This window comes from Colias eurytheme, chromosome 2, assembly GCF_061535395.1.
Source record: "Colias eurytheme isolate Ceu_HAF_F1 chromosome 2, ilColEury1 Martin Lab GWU primary, whole genome shotgun sequence".
Taxonomy (NCBI): Eukaryota; Metazoa; Arthropoda; class Insecta; order Lepidoptera; family Pieridae; genus Colias; species Colias eurytheme.
The window spans coordinates 3,503,945-3,530,535 of NC_142981.1; the positions used below are offsets into that span (position 1 = coordinate 3,503,945).

The 26,591-nt window shown below is 32.7% G+C and overlaps 2 protein-coding genes across 3 annotated transcripts; one reads left to right on the top strand and one right to left on the bottom strand.

The window, feature by feature from the left end:
• The first annotated feature begins 155 nt into the window (after nucleotides 1-155).
• Got2 (glutamate oxaloacetate transaminase 2) lies at nucleotides 156-12,510 on the top strand. Its single transcript, XM_090111084.1, has 9 exons — nucleotides 156-367; nucleotides 699-855; nucleotides 1,094-1,237; nucleotides 2,794-3,000; nucleotides 5,509-5,604; nucleotides 6,157-6,307; nucleotides 8,577-8,751; nucleotides 9,567-9,717; nucleotides 12,222-12,510. Exons 1-9 carry the CDS (start codon nucleotides 276-278, stop codon nucleotides 12,342-12,344), a joined length of 1,296 nt encoding a protein of 431 aa, XP_089967210.1. The 5' UTR covers nucleotides 156-275; the 3' UTR covers nucleotides 12,345-12,510.
• Nucleotides 12,511-15,278: 2,768 nt separating this feature from the next.
• LOC149910176 (uncharacterized) lies at nucleotides 15,279-25,539 on the bottom strand. Of its 2 annotated transcripts, none has more exons than XM_090111072.1 (6): nucleotides 25,376-25,539; nucleotides 25,062-25,236; nucleotides 20,730-21,024; nucleotides 20,489-20,657; nucleotides 18,516-20,399; nucleotides 15,279-18,149 (listed from the first exon to the last, which is right to left on the bottom strand). In XM_090111072.1, the coding sequence occupies exons 1-6, from the start codon at nucleotides 25,434-25,436 to the stop codon at nucleotides 17,986-17,988; spliced, it is 2,748 nt and encodes a 915-aa protein (XP_089967198.1). In that variant the 5' UTR covers nucleotides 25,437-25,539; the 3' UTR covers nucleotides 15,279-17,985. The 2 variants fall into 2 exon arrangements, with proteins under 2 accessions (XP_089967198.1, XP_089967188.1); XM_090111062.1 differs by having other exon boundaries at nucleotides 15,279-18,449.
• Nucleotides 25,540-26,591: the final 1,052 nt, after the last annotated feature.

The window sequence follows — 26,591 nt, forward strand, 5'->3', positions numbered from 1 at the left end:
GATTTTTTTTAGTTTTACACACTTATTACAAATATTTTGAATCTATGCCATTTCGATATATTTTAATATAACTTTTATTTCAAAATAAAAAAATGAATCCAGCTCCTGGTAAAAAATTATGGAAAAACATTGTGGAGAGTGCGGTATCCCCAACATATGATATCCGCAAATCTATCAATTTTATCTACCTACTTGGTACTTGCTAATTTCAGACAGTTTAAAGTTTCGCATATTGGAAACAAATCAGTCGTTCTCCAGTGTCGAACAGTATTACAATGGCACAAGTTGTGAGGAAATTAACTGTGCACGTGCTAAAAAATAATAATGTTGATGCGATAATTGGAAATACCGCTGTGCGGGCAAACAGGTAGAGTACCGGGCACCGGCTTTTTGGTTATTTTACGTAACACCATATTGACACGTATTTAACGTGTAATATTTGTTTATTTACTTTAACAAACATATATGGAAGTGTTTGGCGTCGAGAAATTTGAATATGGATAAAATTTATACGTTTAACATGGCCATGGGTAAAATTTCTTATTGGAATTTATAAGTAGTGAATTTTTTTTATAATCGTAAGCAAATTAAATTAAGAAAGATGTTTAATTTACCGGTTATGACTTACTAAAGATTGACAATAAATGTTATTATACTGCATTTTATTTAATTTTAATTTACTTCATTGATTTAATCAGCACATGGTGGAGCAATGTGGAGATGGGACCACCAGACGTTATTCTGGGAATAACTGAGGCATATAAAAGGGACACAAATCCCAAAAAAGTGAACCTTGGTGCAGGTGCCTACCGTGACGATAATGGAAACCCCTTCGTTTTACCGTCAGTCAGAAAGGTACACACATTTTGATTTTTGTTTACAATTTCTTGAGTTTTTATATTGTTTTTCTTAATATTATACTATACAATTGACTAGTTAATATAATAATATCCAAAGATATTAATAAATACAGAAATTATTAAACAATTAAAATCTTAAAAAATTGTACTGTTTAACAGTGTGTTAAGTATTGTATGTCGTATTGTCGAGTTGTGTAGTTCAATAGTACTTAAGAGTATTTTTTTTTGGCTAGGCTGAAGAAATCCTGCTCAAGAAATCTTTAAATCACGAGTATGCACCCATCGGAGGTGAAACCAGCTACACGGATGCTGTGGCCAAGCTCGCCTTCGGTGAAAACAGCCCTGTCCTTCAAAACAAGTCTAATGTTACTGTTCAAGTAAGTATTACTTTCATAACAATTAAACATTGTTTTTTTTAAATAATATCAAAACTTTTTTTATAATATTCTCATCATAATTTTTTTTATTGCCAGTTATTCTTTTAAAGATATATTAATGCAACCACAAATGCAACATAATTGAAGATTATCTATGTTCTATAACTATAATCCTATTAAAATATCTAAAAATCATACTACCCTAGATCTCATGTCTCACCCCTAAAGAGGCCTTGAAACAGTTATCTTTCTAGGTCAGTGTTACAAATTAACAATTTCTTCATTCTATAAATAAAACTAAATATTGACTAAATATTGAACTGTATATTTTTGACTTGTAAACATGTTATGCTTGGTAACAAAGTTCTTGACATTGACTCCAAAACTAAATACAGTGTGTCAAGGTAGGAATTAGGATGGTGTGGGCTCATGGAATACTGCCAAAATTGATAAACAGTTGCCGTAGGAATGTTATTTTTGTGCAGATTATAATGTATGGAGAACTTTGCACATTGGAGCTTGTAAATATTGTGTATTTGCAAGGTCTCATGTATTGAGGATATCTATTACAAAAAATGATTAAGATCTTAGTTACTTATAACCTTTTTTTAAGTTGAATTCATCTCTTAATCAAACAGGATTTGAATGTTTTTCCTACATACACATATGTGCAAAAGCCCATAGGTATGGTTTTATTTGAAGAAATTGATTTGTTTCTCACATTCATGTACACAAAATGTGATAAAACAAATATGAAAGGTAAAATTTGTGTCCAAAATGTAAAAATAATGAAATTTGTATGTATTTTTTTTTATAAAAAACAAATTATATGATAATAATATTTTTATAATTCTTATAAAATAGAGATACACACAAGAGTCTAGTCTTATTTATACATCATTACGAATTCGCAAGATAAGCGGGCTATAAAATGATATAATATTTTATCTATATCGGTGCTTGTGGAGCAAAATATTCCTTTGATAAATAATCGTTTATCGAACTAGTTTTAGAATTAGAATTCGCCGACATATAAAAACATGGACTAAAATCATGCTATGATATGCTAGAACAGGTTCTAAATTTTATAAATATAAAACGTTGTAAAGCATTTTAAAGTCGATTTTACTATAATCATCACACTCATACTAGCAACTATAATGTAATACACCTAGCTTACAACAATTTTTCAAGCCAAAACTTTTCTTTACTTTCCTACATATTTTCGCGCTGTGCAACAAAGCACAGTACTTTTTAATACAAATCTAAAATCTAATGTATACTTTTAACCTTAATTTAAAAAAAAAAACGGGTTGCACCCCGGGAGTGCCGGCAGAAGTGAAAACTTGATTATTAACGTTGAGCATGTTTGATATCCATCCGTCTTACGCTTTTTCGATCAGGTCACGTGACCTGACGCGAGTTTAAGATTTTATACCCAACGCCGCTAAAGAAGTTTTCACTTCAAAAAAATTTATAAGTTTTTGAATTAAAGGACATCTCCCTGTACAAAATTCTCAAAATAAACAAATGAAAAAGCTTATTTTTCTCTCCAGACACTGTCCGGCACTGGAGCCCTACGACTGGGTTTCGAATTCATCACCAAACACTACGCGAAGACCAAGGAACTATGGATGCCGACACCGACCTGGGGAAATCACCCGCAAATCTGCAACACACTCAATCTCACACACAAGAAGTACCGCTACTATGACCCCAAAACAAACGGTTTCGATCTGAAGGGAGCTATTGAAGATATCTCTGTAAGTATTTTATGTTGGCTTCTTTTTAATTATTATACGGTGCCTCTGCCATCTACAAGTCATAAACAAGTTAAATGCACTCTCCAAAACGAAAATATAATAATATGAAAGTCAGGCAATTGCCCGACTTGTAGAGACGAGTGAGTGAGATACTATAGTACTTATTTGAATATTTTCATCTGAATAAAACAGTTGTTTATAATGTTACATTTCTAATACTAATAATAATCTATTGATATCATATCTAATCATTTACAGCGAATATACTATTAGATTACATAAAGCACCATTGCAATGTTTACACTTGGTAACTTGACAGATTAGTCCTAATCGCTTAATTTACAATATAATTAAAGTATTTGTTAAGTTAGGTTCTGATCTTATCCACTCAGAACTAAAACAACTTATAGACCATATTTGTGATAACGATCACGCAGTGCCGGCATGATTGATAACGCATTACGTACATTAACCAGTTTTAGCGGGAGGTCATTGCGTAATACAATGTCAGGGTTATAATAGATAGCTGTTATGGTGTTATAGAAATTGTTATCTTTATTTCGGTGCTTTTATGGTTTTAAGGGGTTTCAGCACGTACGCCTAGTTACGTAGATAATTTATGTTTCATACAAATGCTTCTATGTGGTTAGATTTTTATTTTTTACAATTCATGGGTTTATATCCGTATTTGATGTTTTTTGTTATGAATAAAAATGTTAACTGCAATCTGCATGTAAGCGTCAATTCAAAATTGCTTTCTAGTTTGAAAAAAAATTAATCGACTTGAAAGTTGAAACCAAAAGAAATGCAGCGGATATAAAACAAATCCATATCTCTAAAAAATATAAAATAAAAGATGAGGTTGCAAATTCGATTGATAGGTTCAATGTTTTTCTTTCATATATCTACACGTAACATAGGTAATTCTCTTTAACAATTATGCTTAAACTTGAATTTTTCTTAATCTCCTTCCATATCAGTATTATATATAAGCTTATTTATATTATGAAAAAAAGACGTTATTTATTTTTAAATAACATCTAACACGTGTAAAAAAACACAAGAAACAATAAAATATAATATTATCTAAGACGATATCTATATAATCCAGCGGCAACGGCGCTTGCGATTATCTACAAAGTTACATTATCTTTAAGATTGTAAATATGTGTATGTTGATCAGCTGTTATTATGTCAATATAAAATCAATAAGAACACATTAAGAATTATTTTAAGTAGAACATTTAAATACATAAGTAATACATACATAAACATTCGATCACGAGGCAGGATTCGAACCCGCATCTTTCGTCTATCCGGGGAGAATCCCGCCGCGGCCGGTTAGAATCACAGTATTACCATTATTTCCTACAGTAGTGCGACGAATGTACTTGTGCAGAGAAACGGAGGGGAACTGGCGGGGGTCGGGCGACGCGGGCCGCGTAAAGCAAACACGCTTAGTTTGCTTTACCTAGCGCGAAAGGATGACGCAGTCGTATTTTTTGTGTAATAATTTTATTATACATAGGTACTTACATATTCTATTATGGCGCGCACAAACTGTTCGGTTTACGGATGTAAATCTACATTGAAATCCCAGAAGGAAACAATATTTCAGAAAGATTGTATTAATTGTATCTGTTGAATTAAAATCAAAGCTATGTATATATGTTGTCCTCATTATTTTCTAATCAGATTGTACATCCCAATGCGAATGCATTACTTAGTTAAATGTTATAATATACAATTAAGAACATCCAAAAATAAAGTGTCCACGTAAATAATATTTAGCAGTGCAATATCTGTAATTATATATTTATGAACAAATAATTACATCAGATTTAATAATCGCAATTATTTTGAATGTACATATGAATAAAGATTTCATCATAATATTAATAATCACAATTGTTTTATTTCCCATTTGTTGCAACCCTAGCGTATTTTCGTGTGGCAGCGTCATTACCTACGCTGGCGGCGGCATCGCGCGACATCAAAGGCGATTCCTTACTGTAGGAAATAATGGTAATACTGTGGTTAGAATCCCGCTCGGTGATCGATTTCTCATTTTAAAGGCTTTGAATACTATAAAACTAAATCTCAAACTTTTTGTTGTCTTTTTAATGAAAAATATCATATGCACATAATATGTAGATACCTCACTAATTCACAAATTAATGGAATGGGTGTCCTAGTTTACTATTACGAGTATAGATCTGTTACATAATAAAGTCTGGCTAGATATAGTAACACGTTAATACCGGCTTTGCGTCACGTATTAGCCATTTACTCATACATGGACTAACAACTGTATAAGCTCGTAATAGTGAAGATTCAATTGCTATGCTATTTGATATAATGCTATATGCAATTCCAACCATGTGAAAGTAGAGTCTAAATTCCTTTTCTACAGCGTTCATTTTCACTTCACATGTAACGTTTTGGTATATTTTCAGTCAGCATTGCTAAATTAAATAATAATTGTTAGTACAATTTTGTCGTTTACAGAAAATTCCGGAAGGCTCCATAATCCTGCTCCACGCTTGCGCTCACAACCCCACTGGTGTCGACCCTAGGCCTGAAGAATGGCAACAATTGTCTCAGGTAAATGCTATGAATTTCTATTCTTATCCAAATATAGAAATGACTAAATTTGCAAGGAATCAGTGATGGTAGACCAATGCTGACATTCTTTATAATTAATTAAGAAATGTTATTAATTACGTGTATTATATACATCTTTTAAATTATCATTTTTTTTAATTCTTTATGCACCAATCCTACTTAATAAGCTCTGCGACCCAAACAGACTCTTGGCTTTCGACACTGTGTGTGCGAGTTTTCGTCATTTTCCTCTATAGATAAAAATAAATTGTTTTCTATTTAATCGACTTCTTTAAAATATGTCTTATTCTATACATGTTTGTGAAGTCCCATGTCCCCTAGGTAAGGGGCAGATGCATTATACATCTGTTTCACTGATCGATTTTCTTTAAGGACAAGTAGGGGATCAGCCTTCTGTGTCCTGCCAGACCGAGACATTTTTTTTTCTTCGTCTCCACCGGGAATCGAACTCAGGACCCCACGCGTCAACCACTGTACCAAGGAGGTGGCTTATTCTACACATAATAATATAATAATTAACCTATTCCCCAGGTTGTAAAAGACAGAAAGCTTTACCCGTTCTTCGACATGGCGTACCAGGGCTTCGCGACGGGCGATGTCGACAACGACGCGTTCGCGGTGCGTCTGTTCGTTAAAGATGGACACCAGATTGCGCTTTCGCAGAGCTTCGCTAAGAATATGGGTGAGTGAAACTTCTTTAGGCACGTTGAGAGTAAAACAAGGTCGCTTCCAATACTGTCACGTCATGGAGTAAGGCGACCATTTTGGTAATTTTTTTTAATTTGTTACTCAATCATGTGAGCTCAATAACGTGAATAAAAAATATAAAGGTCTTCACTAAAAAACAGGAAATTAATATTTTGTGTTATAACTTATAACTTATAAGTATAGATAAAATAGTGGAATGTATTCTTGAGGAAAATTTGAACATACTGTTGGCGATAAATTGAAATTGATAAAAATATATAGGAAAATGATTGAAATTTAGATTTCTTTCTCGATTGTGAAGAGGGCCCATAATACCAAGTGATAGTTTGATAACGATCCAGCCGTAAAAAGCGTTTTAGAAATATTTTACATGAAAATTCAGTTCTCTTTATTTTTTATACCTACATAACTAGTAGTTATGTAGGTATAAAAAATAAAGAGTGTAGGAGTGTAGTTATTAACTACATACCAAATTATAGCTCACTAAGCTATGGTATGTATTGTACATCACCCATTGCGAAATAATTTCAAAGCATGTTGTTTATTTATCATATTATACCCCACAAATTTCTTGACGTAATAAAATGTCACATGATAACACTTATGATCATAATTATTGTAGAAAAATATGTATCCAAAATAACTAAATAATAACAAAATTTGATAAGAACCGGTTTCCTTACGTTCACACTTTCGACCTTTTTATCATGTTATGTATTTATTATGTTGGTCATCGGAATATTTTAGGCACTAGTTAGTTTAACAATTATTTAAGCAATTGTTCCATAAGATACATCGTCTACTAGATTTCAGTCCGCGGCTTCGCCCGCATTTTCAAAGAAAAACCCGCATAGTTCCCGTTCCCGTGGAACCTATCCTATGTGTTAATCCAAGTTACTCTCTATATTTGTGCTAAATATCATTGTAATCGGTTTACTAGTACATATTTGCATTTGCGTGAAAGAGTAACAAACACACACACAACCTCACACACTTTCGCATTTATAATATTAGTAGGATAGTACCTAGGATGTTATAGATGTAAGATCATTGTATATTGCCATCTGAGAATGGATAATATGGGATAAGTTTTATCGTGGAGGCCGGAACTTGCATGTAAATGGAAACTATGCTAATTTTTTTCTGAAGACGCGGCCCAAGTCGGTTACGGAAAGCTAGATTCGTAATTAAAACAGGGGGGCATTTGAGGGGGTCCGCGTTTAGTATGGAATCAACGTGCTTGAAACTAAAAATCGTAAGCGCCATTCACATTTTTATCAAAAAGTGAATGAATATATTTAATATTTTATAAATCTAAAACAGTCACGAAATCGAGAAGGTAAATAGTAAATACGTATGTATTTGTGATTTTATACGAATTATTATCGTAAAATACGGTTGTAATGAGCATTTATATGATATATTTTAGAGGTAACTTCAGGATTTTTTTTATCGAGCAAAATTTTTCCAATCGTGTTTTGGAAACAATCATCCCATCACACATACGTTCTGTAATACATATTAGAAATTTCAGTGCGAAAATACTTCAATATTTTCAATTATAGCTCATAGAAAATAGTCCATTTTTAGGGTTCCGTAGCCAAAATGGCAAAAACGGAACCCTTATAGTTTCGTCATGTCCGTCTGTCCGTCTGTCCGTCTGTCCGTCTGTCACAGCCGATTTACTCGGAAACTATAAGTACTACAGTGATGAAATTTGATGGGAATATGTGTTGTATGAACCGCTACAAAAATATGACACTAAATAGTAAAAAAAAGAATTGGGGGTGGGGCCCCCCATACATGTAACTGAGGGATGAAATTTTTTTTTTCGATGTACATACCCGTGTGGGGTATCAATGGAAAGGTCTTTTAAAATGATATAAAGTTTTCTAAAAAACATTTTTCTTAAAGTGAACGGTTTTTGAGATATCAGCTCTCAAAGTCGTAAAAAGTATGTCCCCCCCCCTCTATTTTTATAACTACGGGGTATAAAATTCTAAAAAAAATAGAGGTGATGCATGCTAATTAACTCTTTCAACGATTTTTGGTTTGATCAAAGTATCTCTTATAGTTTTTGAGATAGGTTGATTTAACTGTAATTTATTATATTTGCTGCTACGGAACCCTTTGTGCGCGAGCCCGACTCGCACTTGGCCGGTTTTATTCCGTTTTAACCTACTAAGGGCCCTTAATAAGATATTTTTCCATTCTAAATAAGTAAACTCAAACTCGATGTACAGGTTTGTACGGCGAGCGTGCGGGCGCGCTCACATTCCTGTGCGGCGACGAGGGCACCGCCGCGAAGGTGATGTCGCAGGTGAAGATCATGATCCGCGTCATGTACTCCAACCCGCCGCTGTACGGGGCGAGGTTGGTGCAGGAGATATTGAACACGCCGGAATTGAAGCAGCAGTGGTGAGTTTATTTACTAGAGACACTTTAAAAATTCCAAGTCTTTGTACCTGATTATTTAAAAATGTTTCTCAAAAAATAGAAAAAAAGTTGTTTGTTTTTTTCGCGTTGTACTTCAGAACTGTTATCCTAATATCCATTTACTACTCACAATCTTGTTAAACTCTTATTAAATTGCTAATAATAATAAAAAACTTCTTAAAGGTGTATTGACGTGCTTTAAATTACATTATCAATAATCATCAATTTAAAACGTCGTCAAAGAAATCGGTACGGTGCTGTAAAATGACACTTTATTTTGTGGTAGTAATGTTCAAATTTGATTATATAAAATCTCTCAGCTCATTATAAAACTCCGCCTAATAGACGCATAGGCAGAGTGTTGTTTTGGACAATTTTTATTCTTGTTTGTAGGTATCGTTATTTGTTGTTACTTAAATTTACAATATAAAACAATGTGAGAATCTTTTATCGAGAATGATTTTAAATAAATCTACCAATTTGAAGTTTTCCTATTTTAAGAAATAAGATAAAATTAACTTGTATTTCTGTTAATCCATACCTGTTACTAAAGAACGATAAAATTAACTTTTCTCTTTGTTAATCCATACTAATATTATAAATGCGAAAGTAACTCTGTCTGTCTGTCTGTTACTCAATCACGCCTGAACTACTGAACCAATTTGCATGTAATTTGGTATGGAGATATTTTGATACCAGAGAAAGGACATAGGCTACCTTTTATTGCGAAATATGTACCACGGGCGAAGCCGGGGCGGCCCTCTAGTCTATTATAACCTAAATAATCATTTACACAGGTTGAAGGACGTAAAGCTAATGGCGGACCGCATCATCTCGATGCGCACCAAGTTGCGCGCCGGCATCGAGGGCGCGGGCAACAAGCTGCCGTGGAAACACATCACCGACCAGATCGGCATGTTCTGCTACACCGGCCTTACGCCTGAACAGGTGCGTTTTTAACTTTTTAATTAAAAATACCTGATTGTGCACCAACTTAATAGAAAAATACAGGTAAATTAGCTTGGAGAAATTTTTGCGTTTGTAGTAGTGTATGGTCAGCAAATAAAATAAAACAACATTTTATTTTTAGTTTTTATTTTATACATACAGGGTTACTTGTAAAACACCAGCAACCTCGCAGGACAAGATAGCTAACATCATAAGTAACAACATTTGTTCTACGACTTTTGGCATAACGCAATAAATTATTTTTAAATGATTTTTTAAACTTTTATTGTACTCTCCTTACATTTGTAAGTCTATGTTCTATTAATTATCGGATGGACGACGCGACACCCCCTTCCCCCTCTCGTTCGCTTTTTGTTTACGTAATTTTTGGGAGGCGTAGAGTTTATAATATTCAGACGGAAAATTAAATGAATATTTATTTTTGTATGAAAATAAAATCTAACAAATTATCAAAAGTCGAAATGTTGTTACTTATGATGTTAGCTATCTTGTCCTGCGAGGTTGCCGGTGTTTTACAAGTAACCCTGTATATATGTATAAGGGATTTTAAATTAAACTATATGTGTTTCTCCTCTGAAAAAGATGAGACTTTATTTTAATATTTGCACATTTAACATACATATAACTTTTACATTAACAATGTTACTAAAATGAAAAATTTACTAACCTGAAAAAGAAACGACATTTAAAGTTTAATTCTTTACTTTGAGAAGTCAAAGGCTTGCCTCGACCATGTTTTAACACTGGAGCCATATTGAATTAACAATATAAAGTTACAACACTTACACACAAATTAAACACTAGTTATGGCCCTGCCTTCATACAAAACTGCTGAATACGCCGTTCGCACGGGAATAGAATGTGGATGCGATTTCCCTTAGTTAGCATCCAAGCTTACGTCTTTATAATTATTAAACTGTATAAATTCATTCTTTAACTCCGGTCTGCATCGTGCAGACATGGGTGTAAAAGTCTCATTTTAGCTATTAAATGTAGTTTTTAAGTACATCTGAGTTTTCATTTGGGGCCTCCGGCTGCGGGACATGTAATTCACTTCAACAAATATTATAACAATAATATCAAATAATAACAACAATCAACAAATACAAAATTTATCAATTAAACTACGTACATAATAATTATAATTTTTGAATGAAATGTGCTTTATGTTCTAACGTTACCAAACGACTGCACGTGGCACCTGCGGACAGCGTAAACTGGTTTATTCTGGTTTTGTGCGTGTTTCCACTTTCCACTATCAAGTGACGATTTATTTATTTGTTTTGTTTCGTAATTATTATGGTCAAATATTAATTATGAAACAAATTATTATGGACACGATATTTTATTGTTTCACGGTAGTCGCCTTGTCGTTTGCTCAAGGACGTAAAATTGAATGATATATTTTTTTTTATAAAGTCAAAACCATTTTCTTTCAAATAAAAACTTGTTTTTATTGAAAACAAAAGTGTTGCTAGGAATAAGTATAAAATTAAATTCGTTTGGAAAATCCAAAAGTGCACGCCTCATAATTTTTTTTAATAAATATTTATTAATTATTATTTTTGTTTATTTAATAACAATTAAACCACATCGAATCAGACCCTGAAAAATGAAAGGGTTCTATTCCTGAGCATACTCAAGCGTAAGAGAAAAAAAAAGACTCGATTAGTAAAGTATTTCGGTCGCTATCTTGTTAACAAGAAAAAGGATCCGCACATACAGACACACGGACGTCCAAGACAGAACTTTTTTAAACTGTTTTTTAACTAGTTTAAATAACAAAAATGACATCAAAAATATCATGAACGTTAAAAATAGTGTTTTTTATTAATATGTGTGTGTATGTATTATCTTACAAGTGCAATGTATGATACATAAAGACATTTTAAGTTTGAAAAATCAGATGTTTTGCGCGAAGTGACAGTAGTACCCACCTCAACGCTTCGCTTATGAGGCGTGCAATAGTAATGTTAGGATATCGAAACATTTTTGTATAGGCCAGAACGATATAGTGGAAACGCGCTCTAAGATCTGAGTAATATACACACCACTACATATGCAAAAATTTCTCCAAGCTAATTTACCTGTACAGTTTTGTGTTACAAATGGGCTATTTGAGTACAAAAAAAGTGAAAAAAAAAAAAATATTAATAGACAGGTTTGTGTGATCGTAATGAGCTTGTCATAGATATTTGCAGACTTATGACGGCCAATTTTTACACTTATTAAGATTATCAATCCAATAAAAATCTCTGCTATAGCAGGTATTAATGTAAGCTTTGATTGTTATTGAATGTAGATATAATTAAATATCATAATAAAATTTGCTTTTTACTGTTGAAATTATTTAGCGTGCATTATGCATTTGTATACAATTAATAGTACAAAAATAAATTATATGCACAGCCCTACTACATGATTGGCCAGCCATATTATCCTATTTTTTCATATAAAAACTAATTTCATCTTAATAATTGCAGGTGGACCGTCTCACCAAGGAGTTCCACATCTACCTGACCAAGGACGGTCGTATCTCTGTCGCCGGCATCTCCTCCAAGAACGTGGACTATGTTGCCGAAGCCATGCACAAGGTCACCTCTTAGATATAAGCATAGGCACTGCCATAAGCATTAAATGTTTTTTGTTTCACTGTACCAGATGAATGCAGTATTTATGCTTCACTAGCCTTTTACTTCATAGAAATCACCCAATCGAGATTTATATACTATTTACTTTATTTGTTAGCGTTAATAAAAGTATAACTTTTTATGACGTATTTTATTCCACCCGTCCGACCCCAATGAAACACACCAAATTATTTAACTGTTTATTTTTAAAATAAGTAGATAAAATAAACTCGATGCCAAAAACACAAAATTGTATTAACATGTTTGCAGTGATTCTAGAACGAAACTAATTCTATGCGATATATTTACAGCCGACAAACAAATGAAAATCCTTATTCTATTTTAAAAACTTGATGCAGGTCAATCGTTAACATTGCATTGAACGAAATAAATGTACAATTTTTACAACAACGCCTTGCGGTTGCGGCCTAAATATATTTTGGAACACATTTTATCCACGACTCGATCGCATCGTGGTAACAATCTTAAGCATATTCACCTGCATCCATACAAAATGTAAGACTATAACATTTCGCTAGACTATACTACTTGTAGTACGTACATACACATACAAAATGTGTTTAATAAAATTACTTTTAGTAATAATATAATACAAATATACTAACTCATTTTATTATTATTGATATATCAATAAAAACAATAATATAATATTTACAATTTGTTTTTTCTATATCTAATAATGGCACTATATATATTAATGCACATTTTTCGTTTCATTATAAAATATGTACCATATTACCGAACATGCTGTGTTACGACTTTGATAATTAATTTGTTTTATTCAAGAGTTTTAAAAGAATCGTTCCAATGATAATGCTCATCAAAAAAATTTACCTAACAGCGATGGTTGATGTGCTACTATGCATTTGTGCGTACAACTTGTTTTTGTTGATAAACTTTCATCGTAATTCAAAACTACAACATGATTGTCCCAAACAAAAAATACAATCCAATTATTATTCTATAATATGTATTTATGTAGATTTATAGTATCATCATCCTATATTGGATTCCACTACAAAAGGATTGAGGACAGAATAAGGTAGTTCAAGTTATCAGAGGTGATGTATTTCTGTTGCCGCTAAAGCAACACATAAATGGTTGGCGGACATAAGTGGGATTGGGGACTTTTTTTCAGACGCTCTTCAGCTTATTTGTACTTAGTTACTTTGAGTTTTTTTTAGTGTCGTGAGTTCGCGCCTAACCGATTTAATCTATTATCGATTATAAATAGTGTTGTGAATAATGTACAGGTAAATAAGTTTCATTTTTGCGCGTATATAACTCTCAACTCAAAGATTTACATCTGAGGCTTTAACAACAAAGCCGATAACTGCTCGGCCGATTGAATATATGTATAATACAATCAAAGAAAAGAAAGGTGGAAAAGTTTACCAATAACTTTTATTACACTATAGCACATCAACAGTTGCGAAACTAAAACATTAATAAAATATGTACATTTCTCATTTGTTACTAACAAAAAACAGTAATACAATTCCGTACCCCTATGTATTATTTTATTCACCACTTAATTCGAATATTGTATATTGAACATTGGCAACAGATAAAATTATTAAACAGTGTTTATTTTTTACAATACTGTAAATTTTAACGAAAATGGTGCTAAGAATTAATGAAATTCATTTAAAAATTGGTGTTAGTGCACAAATGACGTTACGCTAAAATTGAAGAAAAACCTATCATTCATGTTTGTCTTTGAATAAAAATTCAATGAGACTAAATATATTTTCCTATTGGAACATTGCTTCCCACATCTTCGTTGGACCAAAGTCACTACATTTAACGTTTCAATAAAACCCTGCTCATATACCATTGCGATGTTTATAAACTAATATTACTTAACTCTCTCCAAGCTGCCAGAAGTTTATTTAGGTTAGTGTAAATCTATCCTACTAATATTATAAATGCGAAAGTTTGTGAGGATGTGTGTGTGTTTGTTACTCTTTCACGCAAATACTACTGAACCGATTACAATGAAATTTAGCACACATATAGAGGGTAACGTGGATTAACACAAAGGATAGGTTTTACCCCGGAAATCTCACAGGAACGGGAACTATGCGAGTTTTTCTTTGAAAACGAAATCTAAATAAAAATAAAATCTTAATTGGGTAACTACTACTAAAACCACTTATTGGCAATTTAATGTTTTGTATGTAACTATGTAGGCATAAATGTGTAAAAACAGTTTTTTGTTAGCAAGGAATAAAATTGTATAAGAATAAAGATTAAATAAATAAAATATTAACAAATACTCTAGCGGCCTGGACAGAGTCAAGTATAAAATTAAACTAAAACAAATAATATTGCTATAACAGATTGATTAGCCTAAAATAATTATGCACCATTGAACATACAACCCGCTCTATGAGAACTTGAATCCACTGTAACTACACTATTTCCTGGTACTTTTGAGATAAGAGATTTGCTAATGTCAATTTGAATGCATTATTTGCGTTGAAATCTAATTGTTTGGAAATCACACTGTATCTTAGGTTCAAAACTTATGAGATTTACACAATAATATATTATCAATGTGAGTGTTCGTTTTTTGCCAAGAGCTTTAAATAAAACTAAAAGTATTTTAATTTGTGCGTATGCGTAATATACAATGCTATGATATAATGATTGTAAATCAAAACATGTCCATAAAACACTGATCGTTACTTAGTGTATTTTACATGAAACTAACAAATAACATTATTATTTTATAGACAACTATTGCAGGAACACGATAAGAAAACTATCGTGTAATTTTAATATATGGATGCTATTTTAAATAGAATTGTAATGAACAAAAGTTAAAATGTGCTATACTCTGTCCATTATATTATTTGCTTTTTGACAGCTTCACGCCTATGTATTATCTATGTTAAAATGTCATACAAATAAATGTCGTACTTCATGGACAGGTCCCGCCCACTTAGTGATGCCCACACAGAACTATTCAATGATAGGTCGATACATTAAAATAATCGATAGAAATACTCTGTAAAATATATCCGATACAGAAAAACTCTACTATTATGGTATATAAATTAAACGTAAAGACAACCAAATTGTAAGATAGAAACCAATAAATAATAAAATATTAGTTTAGTTTAGTTTTAACATACAATGCATTGATATGTGGTCTTATTATTACATATCTTACTAGTACGTTTACGTTGTAATTATTATTTACGTACCTGATTCGATTTATGATAATATTTTGAATTTATAATTGAAATGGTTTCACAATCGATAATCTTTTGAACATCACTTCTGGTATCACCCATCGAGCTGTCAAAAAGCAATTCTTATAGTGGACAGACTATAGACATCTATTTTGTATGAAAATAATAAGTCTAAATGATCCTTTTCCATATTCATTACATTACAATTATTATAATGTTAATCCTACGAAATATATGGATTTAGAAATACTGACATCGCTTCAAAAATGCAATAAAAATATAGGTACCTAATTGTACAAATGTCATGTAGGTATTTTTTTTAAATTTCAATTAAAAGAAAAGAGGAAAATTATTACTTTGTGTTTTGGTCGAAAATAATTGAATTTATGAATGACTAACTTGATGAAGACAATTTACAAATTTGAATGACTCCAGCTAAGATGTAACTTTGCACCAACAAACATTGGTCTCATTTGAAATCTATGCACAATGGTTATATTTCATAACATCACTTACATTTTATTCCTGATAAAATAAAAATATATTATTCTACTTACAGAGAATTGATATTATAATGATTGCTAAAGTTTGATTTTATATTGAAACGAAGTTATAATGATTACAATAGTAATTTTGATATTTTAAAATTTGCGTCATTAAAGAAGAGTGCGTTTTTACTGACACATTTCGTAGTGAATATTCTAAGTTATAATCATTGAGGTATTATTACTACGTATAGAGGACACCAGGAACAAAATCTGTGCGACAAGCGCGGCGGCGCGGGGCGGCTAGTGACTATATACATACACTTTGTAGATAATCTACCTCTTATTACTTATAAGTAAATTAAAACCAATCAATGTAACAAATAAATATTGTTTATCTTATTAAAAATATGAATACACTAATCAATTAAAACCAATAAATGTAACAAAAAAAATGGTTTGAGACGATTGACTCTAACTCGTGTTACAAATAGTGTAGTAGCAATGTCCTCTCTAGTACATAGTAACTCAATGGTTATAATACATTATATTGTACTTATTTATATCCCAAAGACAACATTCCAGGCATAAAAACATGAATTATCTTACAATGACAATAATATAATAAATATTTCCAAATTCTATCCAAATAAATAGACCTATTATTAATTTATATAAATAATTAATTTATTGCTTGAGCATTTCCTTCCACTTATTAGTAATATATAGTTTTTTATTATGCCATTGGTTTAATTATTTTATTCATATAAAAATGGATATGTTAATTTAAAAAGTTTTTATAAACACCAAGTAAAAGATATTCAAGTTTTGTTGCCAAGCAAATTAAATACAGAATAATGCTTCGTAAAATAAAATAACTAACATTATAGTTGCCCTAATACATATTGTATAATAATCTATATTTTGTTATGAAAAAGTACATTTATTGTAATAAATATTTAATGGATTTATATAACAATGTATCTACATAATATTATGAATATATTATTTGGTTTTGTATTTTATATAGTAAATATATTAATGTTATTGCTTACGACAGGAAAAGAAGGCAAGATACGCTAAAAAGTGTGAATTTATGGGCTATTCAAGGGTTGCATGCATGTTATAATTGATTATTGACGAATTGTTATAGTTTTGGTTTTGAATCTAGGGTAATAAAGTTTTATGTTACTACATTTCAACCCTGTGGTATACAGGCAAGGAAGTTCTTGAGTTTTATTACATAATAACAAATATATATTAATTTAATATGTTCATTTTATTGTAAAAATAGCTGAAGCAAGTTGCACCAAGTAAAATAATAATTGAAAAACTACTACATAAGATTTATCAAGACTGATTTTTAATTGAAGATCTTTTTTAATCATATTATTTGATCTTGATTTATTTCATGTTTGAACATAATGAATTAATACATTTGAAATTTAACTTAGTACTTAGTAAAATTATTCCTGATTATTTAAAATACCGTCAGTGTTTTCCATATTATAAACAGGTGCGAGAAGATAAGATTTTAGAAAGACTATCGTAAAAGACACGCAACTATTCAATTGTTACTTTTCTTAAGGCAATTTAGCGAGCACACGTTACTTGTTTTGGCGATAACGTACAAGATCACTGAAACTTTACACCAATCCTTGTAAACATTTCGAGTAAAACAATACAAAAAGAATAAACGATATATAATGTACATACAAGTATATAAAAATATGAAGTTCCATTTCATACAAATATTAGTCAGGTCATGTCGTTCAATTTAGCCTCTTCACATTCAAAGACGCAACGCACGCGAGTGTCAATATATTTTCACAGAAAACAAGAGAGTTCACCACGGACAGTAATAATATATACACGGCATATCACAAGCACAACCTCGCACAGCGCCCCCGCTCACTGGTCGTTACTGGCTAGAGGCAATCGTTCACTTACAGTTTGCGAGTCGGTGGAGTCCTGCGAGTCTTCGCCGAGCAAGCGGCTGAGCTGCTCGTCCAGCGTGCTGCGGCGCGGCGCCCGCTTCGAGTCGAACTCGTCGTCGCCCGCCATCAGGCTCTCATCTAAATACGAAAACGATTCTAGGTTTATCTCCGACGTCGTTATTGCCGTACTATACACGTCTATCCGCTTTTGCCGGGACTGCGCTTCCGCCACCTTTTGCGTGAGCTTCGCTTTCGCCTTGGACAGCGCGTCCGACTCGGACTTGTCCGCTTTGCCGCAACCCTCGCCGTCGTCCGCCTTTTTGGATTTGAGCGCGAACGAGGAGTCGTTGCTGGACGAGCCCTCGTCCTGCAACTGGCTGAGCAACGTTCTCGTCGCTAGCGAGAGACCCGACCCGCTATATATTTCACTGCTCATCCCTAAAAATGGCATCAATGTTAAACTAGGATCTCTCGGTAAGTTAAGTAGCTAGGAACGCAACTTACCTCGCTGTGTCTCTTGTTGTATGCTGTCTTGAGACGAGTGCTCGCTCTTGTTCTTCCCGTTGTCACCCATGTATTCGCTTTCACTTTCACTGGACATGCCCAGATCTAGATGTAAAGAGTTCAGTTTATCGTCGTCCTTCTCTTTTCTCGATGTCACCGTTTCGAGCTCCATTTCCCAATCGGTGACGCTTGCAGAATCTTTTGCGACTTCGGTATCTCGACTAAATGTGGACTTCGGTTCTTCACTTTTTTCAATCATGTTGAGAGAACTTTCTTCCATAGGAACTATATCACCCATACTCGTAGACGAGTCTAGACTCGCCGTGGTGCAACTCTCTGCGGCGATTTGATTTTCAAATAATACAGGCGTATCTTGAGTAATCGTTTGATTGACACCTTGTTTACTCTCTTCATGAGAACGCGTAGTATTAGTTACGCGACCATCTAGTATTTCAGACATGGTAGTGGTTCTACCGGACTGTTCATTGTTAAGTTCTAAAACGATTACATTGCCTGACTTAGACGACTCTCCTTGTTCGGATTTAGCCTGTAGAAGTTTATTTACATTTTTTCCCATAATAATTTTTGACATATCATTCCCGTTTTTGGTAAAAGTCAATGCTTTTCCGATTGTGGCGCCTTTCGGAACAACAATGACATTTCCTTTCGTATTGACAGGTCGAACAATGGGATTCGTCATTTTCTGTGTCGTCACTGGCGTTGATCCCTTCACTGGGACGATATCTGCTAAGTTTGCAGTTTTAATAGGCTCAACACCTACTATTTTTGTGCTTGAAGGTAAAGGAACGGCTGGCTTCGGTGTTGCAATGCCTGGATTTAATTTAGCAACGGGCGTGTTTGGCTGCGAGCTTACAGACACTAGCTTCATTGCAGTGGGTATTCCTTTAAAATGGAACATTGGTACTTGACCCTCTTTGCTTTGTTTCGCCGGTAAAACAACCATTTTTTGTCCAGATTTCGGATTTAGAACAAATGTTTTTGCTGATACTTTCAAATCGGTCGCTGGAATCCCTTTGGGAGTCAAAGGCTCCGATGTCGGGGGTGATAAGTTATTTGCACTTATTGGTGTTAGGTTTTTCATTGATGTACTAGATGAAGAGGTTATAACAAATTTTGGATGTGATATTCTGTTGTCAATAGGTTTTGATACCACAACCATCTTTTCTGACATGGATTTAACTGGAGTTGTGGACGATCGCCCCTTTGGTATCGAACCGATAACTTTTGTTGTGACAAGTTTTCGTGTATTCAACGCCTTTTGAGTAGAACTTGGCGCAACGACGACTTGTCGATTAGAGAGAATCTTTATGTTATCATTAGGCTTTTGTACAATTTTAAAGTCTTGCATTTGTACTTTTTTGTCTGCTTCAGCTCTATTTTTAATTAATAGTTGGCATTGTTTGCCCGCAGCGGACTGTTTAGGTATTGGGGTACTTTGAGCTTGTAATGACGAATGATCGTCAGGGTGTGCGTTTTCTGATACGCCTAATTCATGAGGTACAGTCGCCGGCTGACTTAGCAAATGCATTGTAGGCGATTCGCTCACCATACCAGGTGATGATTTTACTTTTGTTTTCATTTCCTCAATATAATCAGATTTGTTTTTATTTCCCAATACGGACTGAGCATAGGAAGCCTGGAATGAGTTAGGCGGCCCTGAGTATTCTAGCTGCATTGAAACTGGGTTATATTGTTTATTAGGCGACATTTGTAATTCTTGAGATTTTTTATGAGACTTTGGCATTCTTTGTTTATGCGCTCTATGTCTGTGTTGTGAGCGTTGTGCTTGTGTTTGACTTGATTTAGTCGAAGAAAGTTTGCTAACTTGATTATATGAATGCTTGGATTGACTTGAGGACTTGCCTGTAAAAACAAAAGTTTAAGTTAGTAATTATAAATTATGCTACATAGTATAAATAATTAATAATTATTGCATTATATTATATACTTACTGATAGTTGGTTGTGAATATTTCGAGTATACTTGTGATATATTGAGATGTTTCTGATTTACATTCACAGGTATATTTCTCATGTTCTTTACTGGTGGCGGCACATCTTCATTTGATACGCTACTTTCGGGAATTTTTCTTTTACGACATATTAATTCAGTTTCCCAGATCTAGAAAAAGTGGAGGGTTATTAGAACTAAAGTACTTAGCAGAAGAATTACGACAATAAAGTGATCACCAACTTTGGCTGAGTGGTCTTCCATGGCAACTGGAGGGTATATCTCCTCCATGCTTTCATTGCACTGCAGCGCCGCGTCAGCTGATTCCGAATCACGAATCTCTTCTTCATTAGACTTTGGCGCAACAAGTTCTTCAGCGTCAATTTTCATTTGTAATTCTTTATTTTCTGCCACTGTGGCTTCTTGCACTTTATCCGCAATCTCGGTGTACATAGTCTGCGCGATGCCACGCGGCATTAAGGGAATTTTTCTGCGACCTTCGATGATCCATCCTAGACCTGTGTTTGGGCCAGATAGTCTGCAATATTCCAAATAAACTTTAAGAAAATAGATACTAATGTGTGAACTTACCCATAAGTAAAATTGTTGTAAATTTTGACTCATAATATCTAGATTCTGGATTATTTATTTATTACGAAGTATTCGGTTGAAAAGTTAAATTTTACAATACATAATTTTTTTATATTACCTGACTATGACTATCATATATTTAACACAAATCTTTGTCACTATTTATTTAATTTAAGTGAAATGTATTTTAGGCCTATTCATCAAATCATACAATAAAATGAAATATAAAGCCACATTGCATTATTGTAATAACTGCAACAGTGCAATAATACTATTTATTTGTAACAAATCCATACTATATTATTAATATTATAAATGCGAAAGTAACTCTGTCTGTCTGTCTGTCTGTTACTCAATCACGCCTTAACTACTGAACCAATTTGCATGAATTTTGGTATAGAGATATTTTGATACTCGAGAAAGGACATAGGATAGGTTTTATCCCGGAAATCCTACGGGAACGGGTTTTTCTTTGAAAACGCGGGCGAAGCCGCGGGCGGAAAGCTAGTAAATAATAATGCAAAAATTATATTCAGAGTTGTTAATATTTATTTATAAACAACAGAATATTGTATATGATGAGAAATTGACTATACATATGTACACTTATTTTCCCAACTTAACTTGTGTAATGTCAATACCCAAATATATGCGTAGGTTCAAGGATGGGTCCATAATTGATAACCCAACAAGATTATTGTTAGATTTAAATTTTGGTAAGCCTTTTCATTTTTACCTAAGTATATGTACATATATGTATTTTATGTATATTTTTTAAAAAGATTAATTGCTACGCAATATGCACGATTTATAGACCCCAAAACTATGTTAGTTTTTTTTACGTTTATCTGTTTGTGTGTATATGTATACTCTTGTAAACACCACTTGGAAAATTTTAATAAAAACAGTTCTTTGCTAATTATATATATAAATAGTCATCAAAAATGATACAATTTGTTATAAAATCCACAAAGTACCTAGCAGTCGACGCAAGCTAAGCCGTGGGCGCAAAGCTAGTATTGGCTGATTCTAAGTCTGTTAAAATATTAAGTTTTATCATTTTTCAAAAATGCATACGAATAATAATGTTAATAAGAGTCTTAGTGGTTGAGTCGCTCTTAGCAACACATTGTACATTTTTATTTATATATACAGGGTTGAACTGTGTATCACACAGATTTTAATCTATTCGATTCTAAGGCACTAGCAAGCAATCTTCAGAAATCTTTGATTGCAGTTTGCGTTTCTATCAAAAATAAAGGTAAGTTTTCTATGAGTTTTTTTTTAAAGAGTATTTTTAAGTACAGTAGAATCCGTTTATTATAAACTCCGCTTATATTGACCAACAGGTTATTATGACGTAATTACACTACGAAGTTTGGTTTTCATATTAAATTCTTTATAAAAAAGTCGGATATATTGACTTCCCTTACAGTGACATGCTGGTTATTATGACCCATTTTTAATAAATTATGTCTGGTTATAATGACCGGCATGATTCTTTACACCTTCAATAATGTTCGTTGATTCTCGACGACGTTCGGCACGTGGCTCGTTTTTGTTTTGAATCTCAGTGAGTATTACCTACCGCAGAAGAGGCATTAAAAGCTGCAGAATTATTATCTCGATTTGTTCACAGAAATATTGAAAATGATAATTTGACCATAGCTTTGTCTTCTTTACACAATAGTATTAGAGACTGTTTTTACAATTAGGTGAAAAAAAAATCACACAAAAATTACAATGTACTTACAGTAAAAAATACACTTGTATGTGTTATTATAATAATCTGCTGATTACGTGCAATTTTGATTTTGATTTAATATGTACGTATACATATGCAAGTATACTATGTTTCTGTATTAAAATACTTAAATACATACATATTTACATAAAAAAGATTTTTCATTTCACATAACGCTTTGTATGACGTCCGCTTATTATGACGTGTTTGTCGATTCCCTTCGATGTCATTATAAATGGATTCCACTGTATAAGATATTTTCTATCTATAGTATGAACACTACTTTCTCTTCAAGTTTCATTATAAAATTCCACCCTGTGTATTATACATAATACCCTAATAGGTATTATACATACATACATATACAATACTTATATATTATTCCAAAAAGGTTTTACACATTGTATTATGAATTGTCACAGCATCTGCAACCTGGAAGCATTTGCCTTTACCTAGTTTTCATATTATCATATAAATATGTAGCATTAACATACTATGTATAATTTATATTTTATATAAATTGTATTACATACCTATATAGTATATATAATATATTTGTAGAATGATATATGTATTAGAAAATATTTAAAAAAGTGTTTTGACCTTTAGGGTGCACTCACACACATCAGTCACCGTCAAGTCACCGATGACTGATCGGTGACGGTTCGTGTACGTATCCACAAACACCAGTCACCGTCATGTTGTCCGTCAGTCACGTCGCCGGTTTGACTGAATCATTGAACACATACATCAGGTTAGTCAGTGATTAGACGTGTGTCACGCTAGAGAACATGTAGCAATTGACGGTAGCACGACGCTGACTGAACTGAGACGTGACGGCACCGGGTGAGTGGGGATAAAAGTATGATACATGTATGGAAAGATTATTTGACGTGCCTGACCGGTGACGTCACTGATAGATTTCGTGCCGGCGACTGTCGTGTGGGAACAGAGTCATACTAGAACTATTGATACATATTTTTTTTTAATCCTGTCCGGTGACGTGCCGTGACGGTGACTGATGTGTGTGAGTGCACCCTTATTCTATATCGGGAATAGCTTCAAGAAGAGCTTATAAAATTTAATCCATTAAATAGTTCAGTTAGAAATTTAAGATTAAAAACTTTAAAAAATAATTTGGAAAATCCAAAAGTGCACGCCTCATAATTTTTTTTTAATAAATATTTATTAATTATTATTTTTGTTTATTTAATAACAATTAAACCACATCGAATCAGACCCTGAAAAATGAAAGGGTTCTATTCCTGAGCATACTCAAGCGTAAGAGAAAAAAAAAGACTCGTTTAGTAAAGTATTTCGGTCGCTATCGTATTAACAAGAAAATCCTCCGCACATACAGACACACGGACGTCCACTTTACTTTTTTAAACTGTTTTTTAACTTGTTTAAATAACAAAAATGACATCAAAAATATCATGAATGTTAAAAATAGTGTTTTTTCTTAATATGTGTGTGTATGTATTATCTTATAAGTGCAATGTATGATATATAAAGACATTTTAAGTTTGAAAAATCAGATGTTTTGCATTAGTACCCACCTCAACGCTTCGCTTATGAGGCGTGCAATTATGATTTATTAAATTATAAAACTTTTCTACACAAACCAATATTTGTATCATGAAAAATTTTGAGTATCTTCTTTTTTCTCTTATTTTTCTTTCATTTACTTACTCATCAATTGTACTTTATATGAATTAAATCGAATTGAATAAAGAAAGTTCTTGAAATTAAGTTTCATTCACAAAATATATTTAAAAATTGCATAACTACATTTCAATATTTTTTTTTGTGACAATAGATATTATATCCTTTTTTCACTCTTTAAAAACTGAAATTAAAGAATGTCATTTTGATAGGTTATCTATCTGTCAATGCTTGTCATTATATTAATATTAATACAAAATATATTTTATGAAATAAATTTATTATTATTACCTCTATTTCCCAATAATACATTGTAAAACATACCCATATTACTACAGGTACCAACTTCTATATGGCCATGGAGAGAAATGACATAAAATATAAAAATAATATAATTAAAACTTTTCAATTCTTTTTTCTGATCAGAAATGTAATGAATTTGGGGAAATTTGTACTAAAATTAGCTTTGCAACATAAGCATTACTAAAGTGTGATCAGCCATCTTTAACTGTACAGGGTACATCATTGAAAATAAATCATAAGTTTTATAGATAATATGCTAAATCTTAACTTACTGTTCAGCAATAGTAGCTAACAGCTCATCATTGGACACGCGCCGCGCCTCAGCACTGTGACGATCGTGGCTTATATGCAAAACGGCGCGCAGTTCCTCCAACAACTTTTTTCTGTTGTCTTCTAATGCCCCCTGTGCTCTAAACACATTTACCATATTCGAGTAGGCCTCCAATTCTATAAACAAGGATATAAGCACTCATTTGCACAGAAAAAGTAAATAATATTATAGGATTCAATTGTTAAAATGCTTGTGTTGGACACAAGAAAACCATAGGAGGGAAAACGAATGCCATTTATAAAACTAAATATATACCGAGTCTTCTAAGCGTCCGGCGGCATTCATCGCGGGTCAGGTCTAAGAGCATGGGCCACATGTTTATTCCTTGGAATAAAACACTTTTAAATCACTTCTTGATTATATGATTTTGACCATATTTCATTAGAATATCTTACTGGCAAATATCCATACTGTTTACTTCAAACGACAATTCGTTCATTTTGACATTTCAGATGCGATTAACGGATGGCTTGAGTATTGTCTATGGTTAAGGGTTTACAATACTTTTCTAAAATTTGAAATAATTTATACTAAATTGTATTATTTGATGGAATATTGTTACTTGAGAATGTTACATTAAGATAATTTTAAAAGTTTATTAATGTTTCTTCAAATTTTAGATACACATTACATTGATAAATGATTTATAATATGTTTTAAATTCCGATATTGAACCTTATATTAAAAACATTTACTTTAGTTTGTATGTTATTTTTTTCCGTATATTTTTAAAATTCCATATTCATTTTAATAAATAAGTGTTAACTTAATATTAAAACTTAATTGTTCCTATTTTAGGCGAAGTTTTTTTAGTGCACCACACTGTTTACTATAACCATAGACGAAGTTTTGCGTTTCTATGCATTTACGGAGACTGTTTTAAAATTAAGACTAATGTCATTATGACGTTTTCATTCAATAATATTGTAAATTGTAATAAAATCAGAATATTATTAAAATTTTAGACATTGTACGAGTAATTTTATTACAACAAGGATATTGTCTGGTGCAAGTCTGGTGTATTTGATTATTCACAGTAAAACACGCTGATCATTCATCATACTTTAAGCGGATTACTTTTTTTTTTTTTTTTTTTTTTTTTTTTTTATGTTAATAGCAGGCAAACGAGCAGACGGGTCACCTGATGTTAAGTGAACATCGTCGCCCACTTGCACCCACAATACCAGGGGTATGGCGAGTGTGTTGCCGGCCTTTAAGGAATGTGTACGCTCTTTTCTTGAAGGTCCCCAAATCGTATCTCATTGGAAACACTGCCCGCGGGAGCAGATTCCAAATTTCCGTAGCACGAGGCAAAAAGCTACTACTACTACTTAGTAGTAGTAGTTTCTCGATTCAGTCCCCGCGCTTAAGGCCTGCGATAGAAGCTATGCAATAGCTTAAAAAAATGTATGCGTGTACTAGTGTACACACGTAAGAAGTGAAACTTCTTTATGACCTTATTTTTCAAAAA

Coding starts and splice junctions, on each gene's coding strand:
- LOC149910176 (XM_090111062.1), bottom strand. CDS start 25,436: ATGTGGCCCATGCTCTTAGACCTGACCCGCGATGAATGCCGCCGGACG. Junction 21,025..25,061: donor TTAGCTACTATTGCTGAACA/GTAAGTTAAGAT, acceptor GGAATATTGCAG/ACTATCTGGCCCAAACACAG. Junction 20,400..20,488: donor ATATTCACAACCAACTATCA/GTAAGTATATAA, acceptor TTGTTTTTACAG/GCAAGTCCTCAAGTCAATCC.
- Got2 (XM_090111084.1), top strand. CDS start 276: ATGGCACAAGTTGTGAGGAAATTAACTGTGCACGTGCTAAAAAATAAT. Junction 856..1,093: donor TTTTACCGTCAGTCAGAAAG/GTACACACATTT, acceptor TTTTTTGGCTAG/GCTGAAGAAATCCTGCTCAA. Junction 8,752..9,566: donor CCGGAATTGAAGCAGCAGTG/GTGAGTTTATTT, acceptor TCATTTACACAG/GTTGAAGGACGTAAAGCTAA.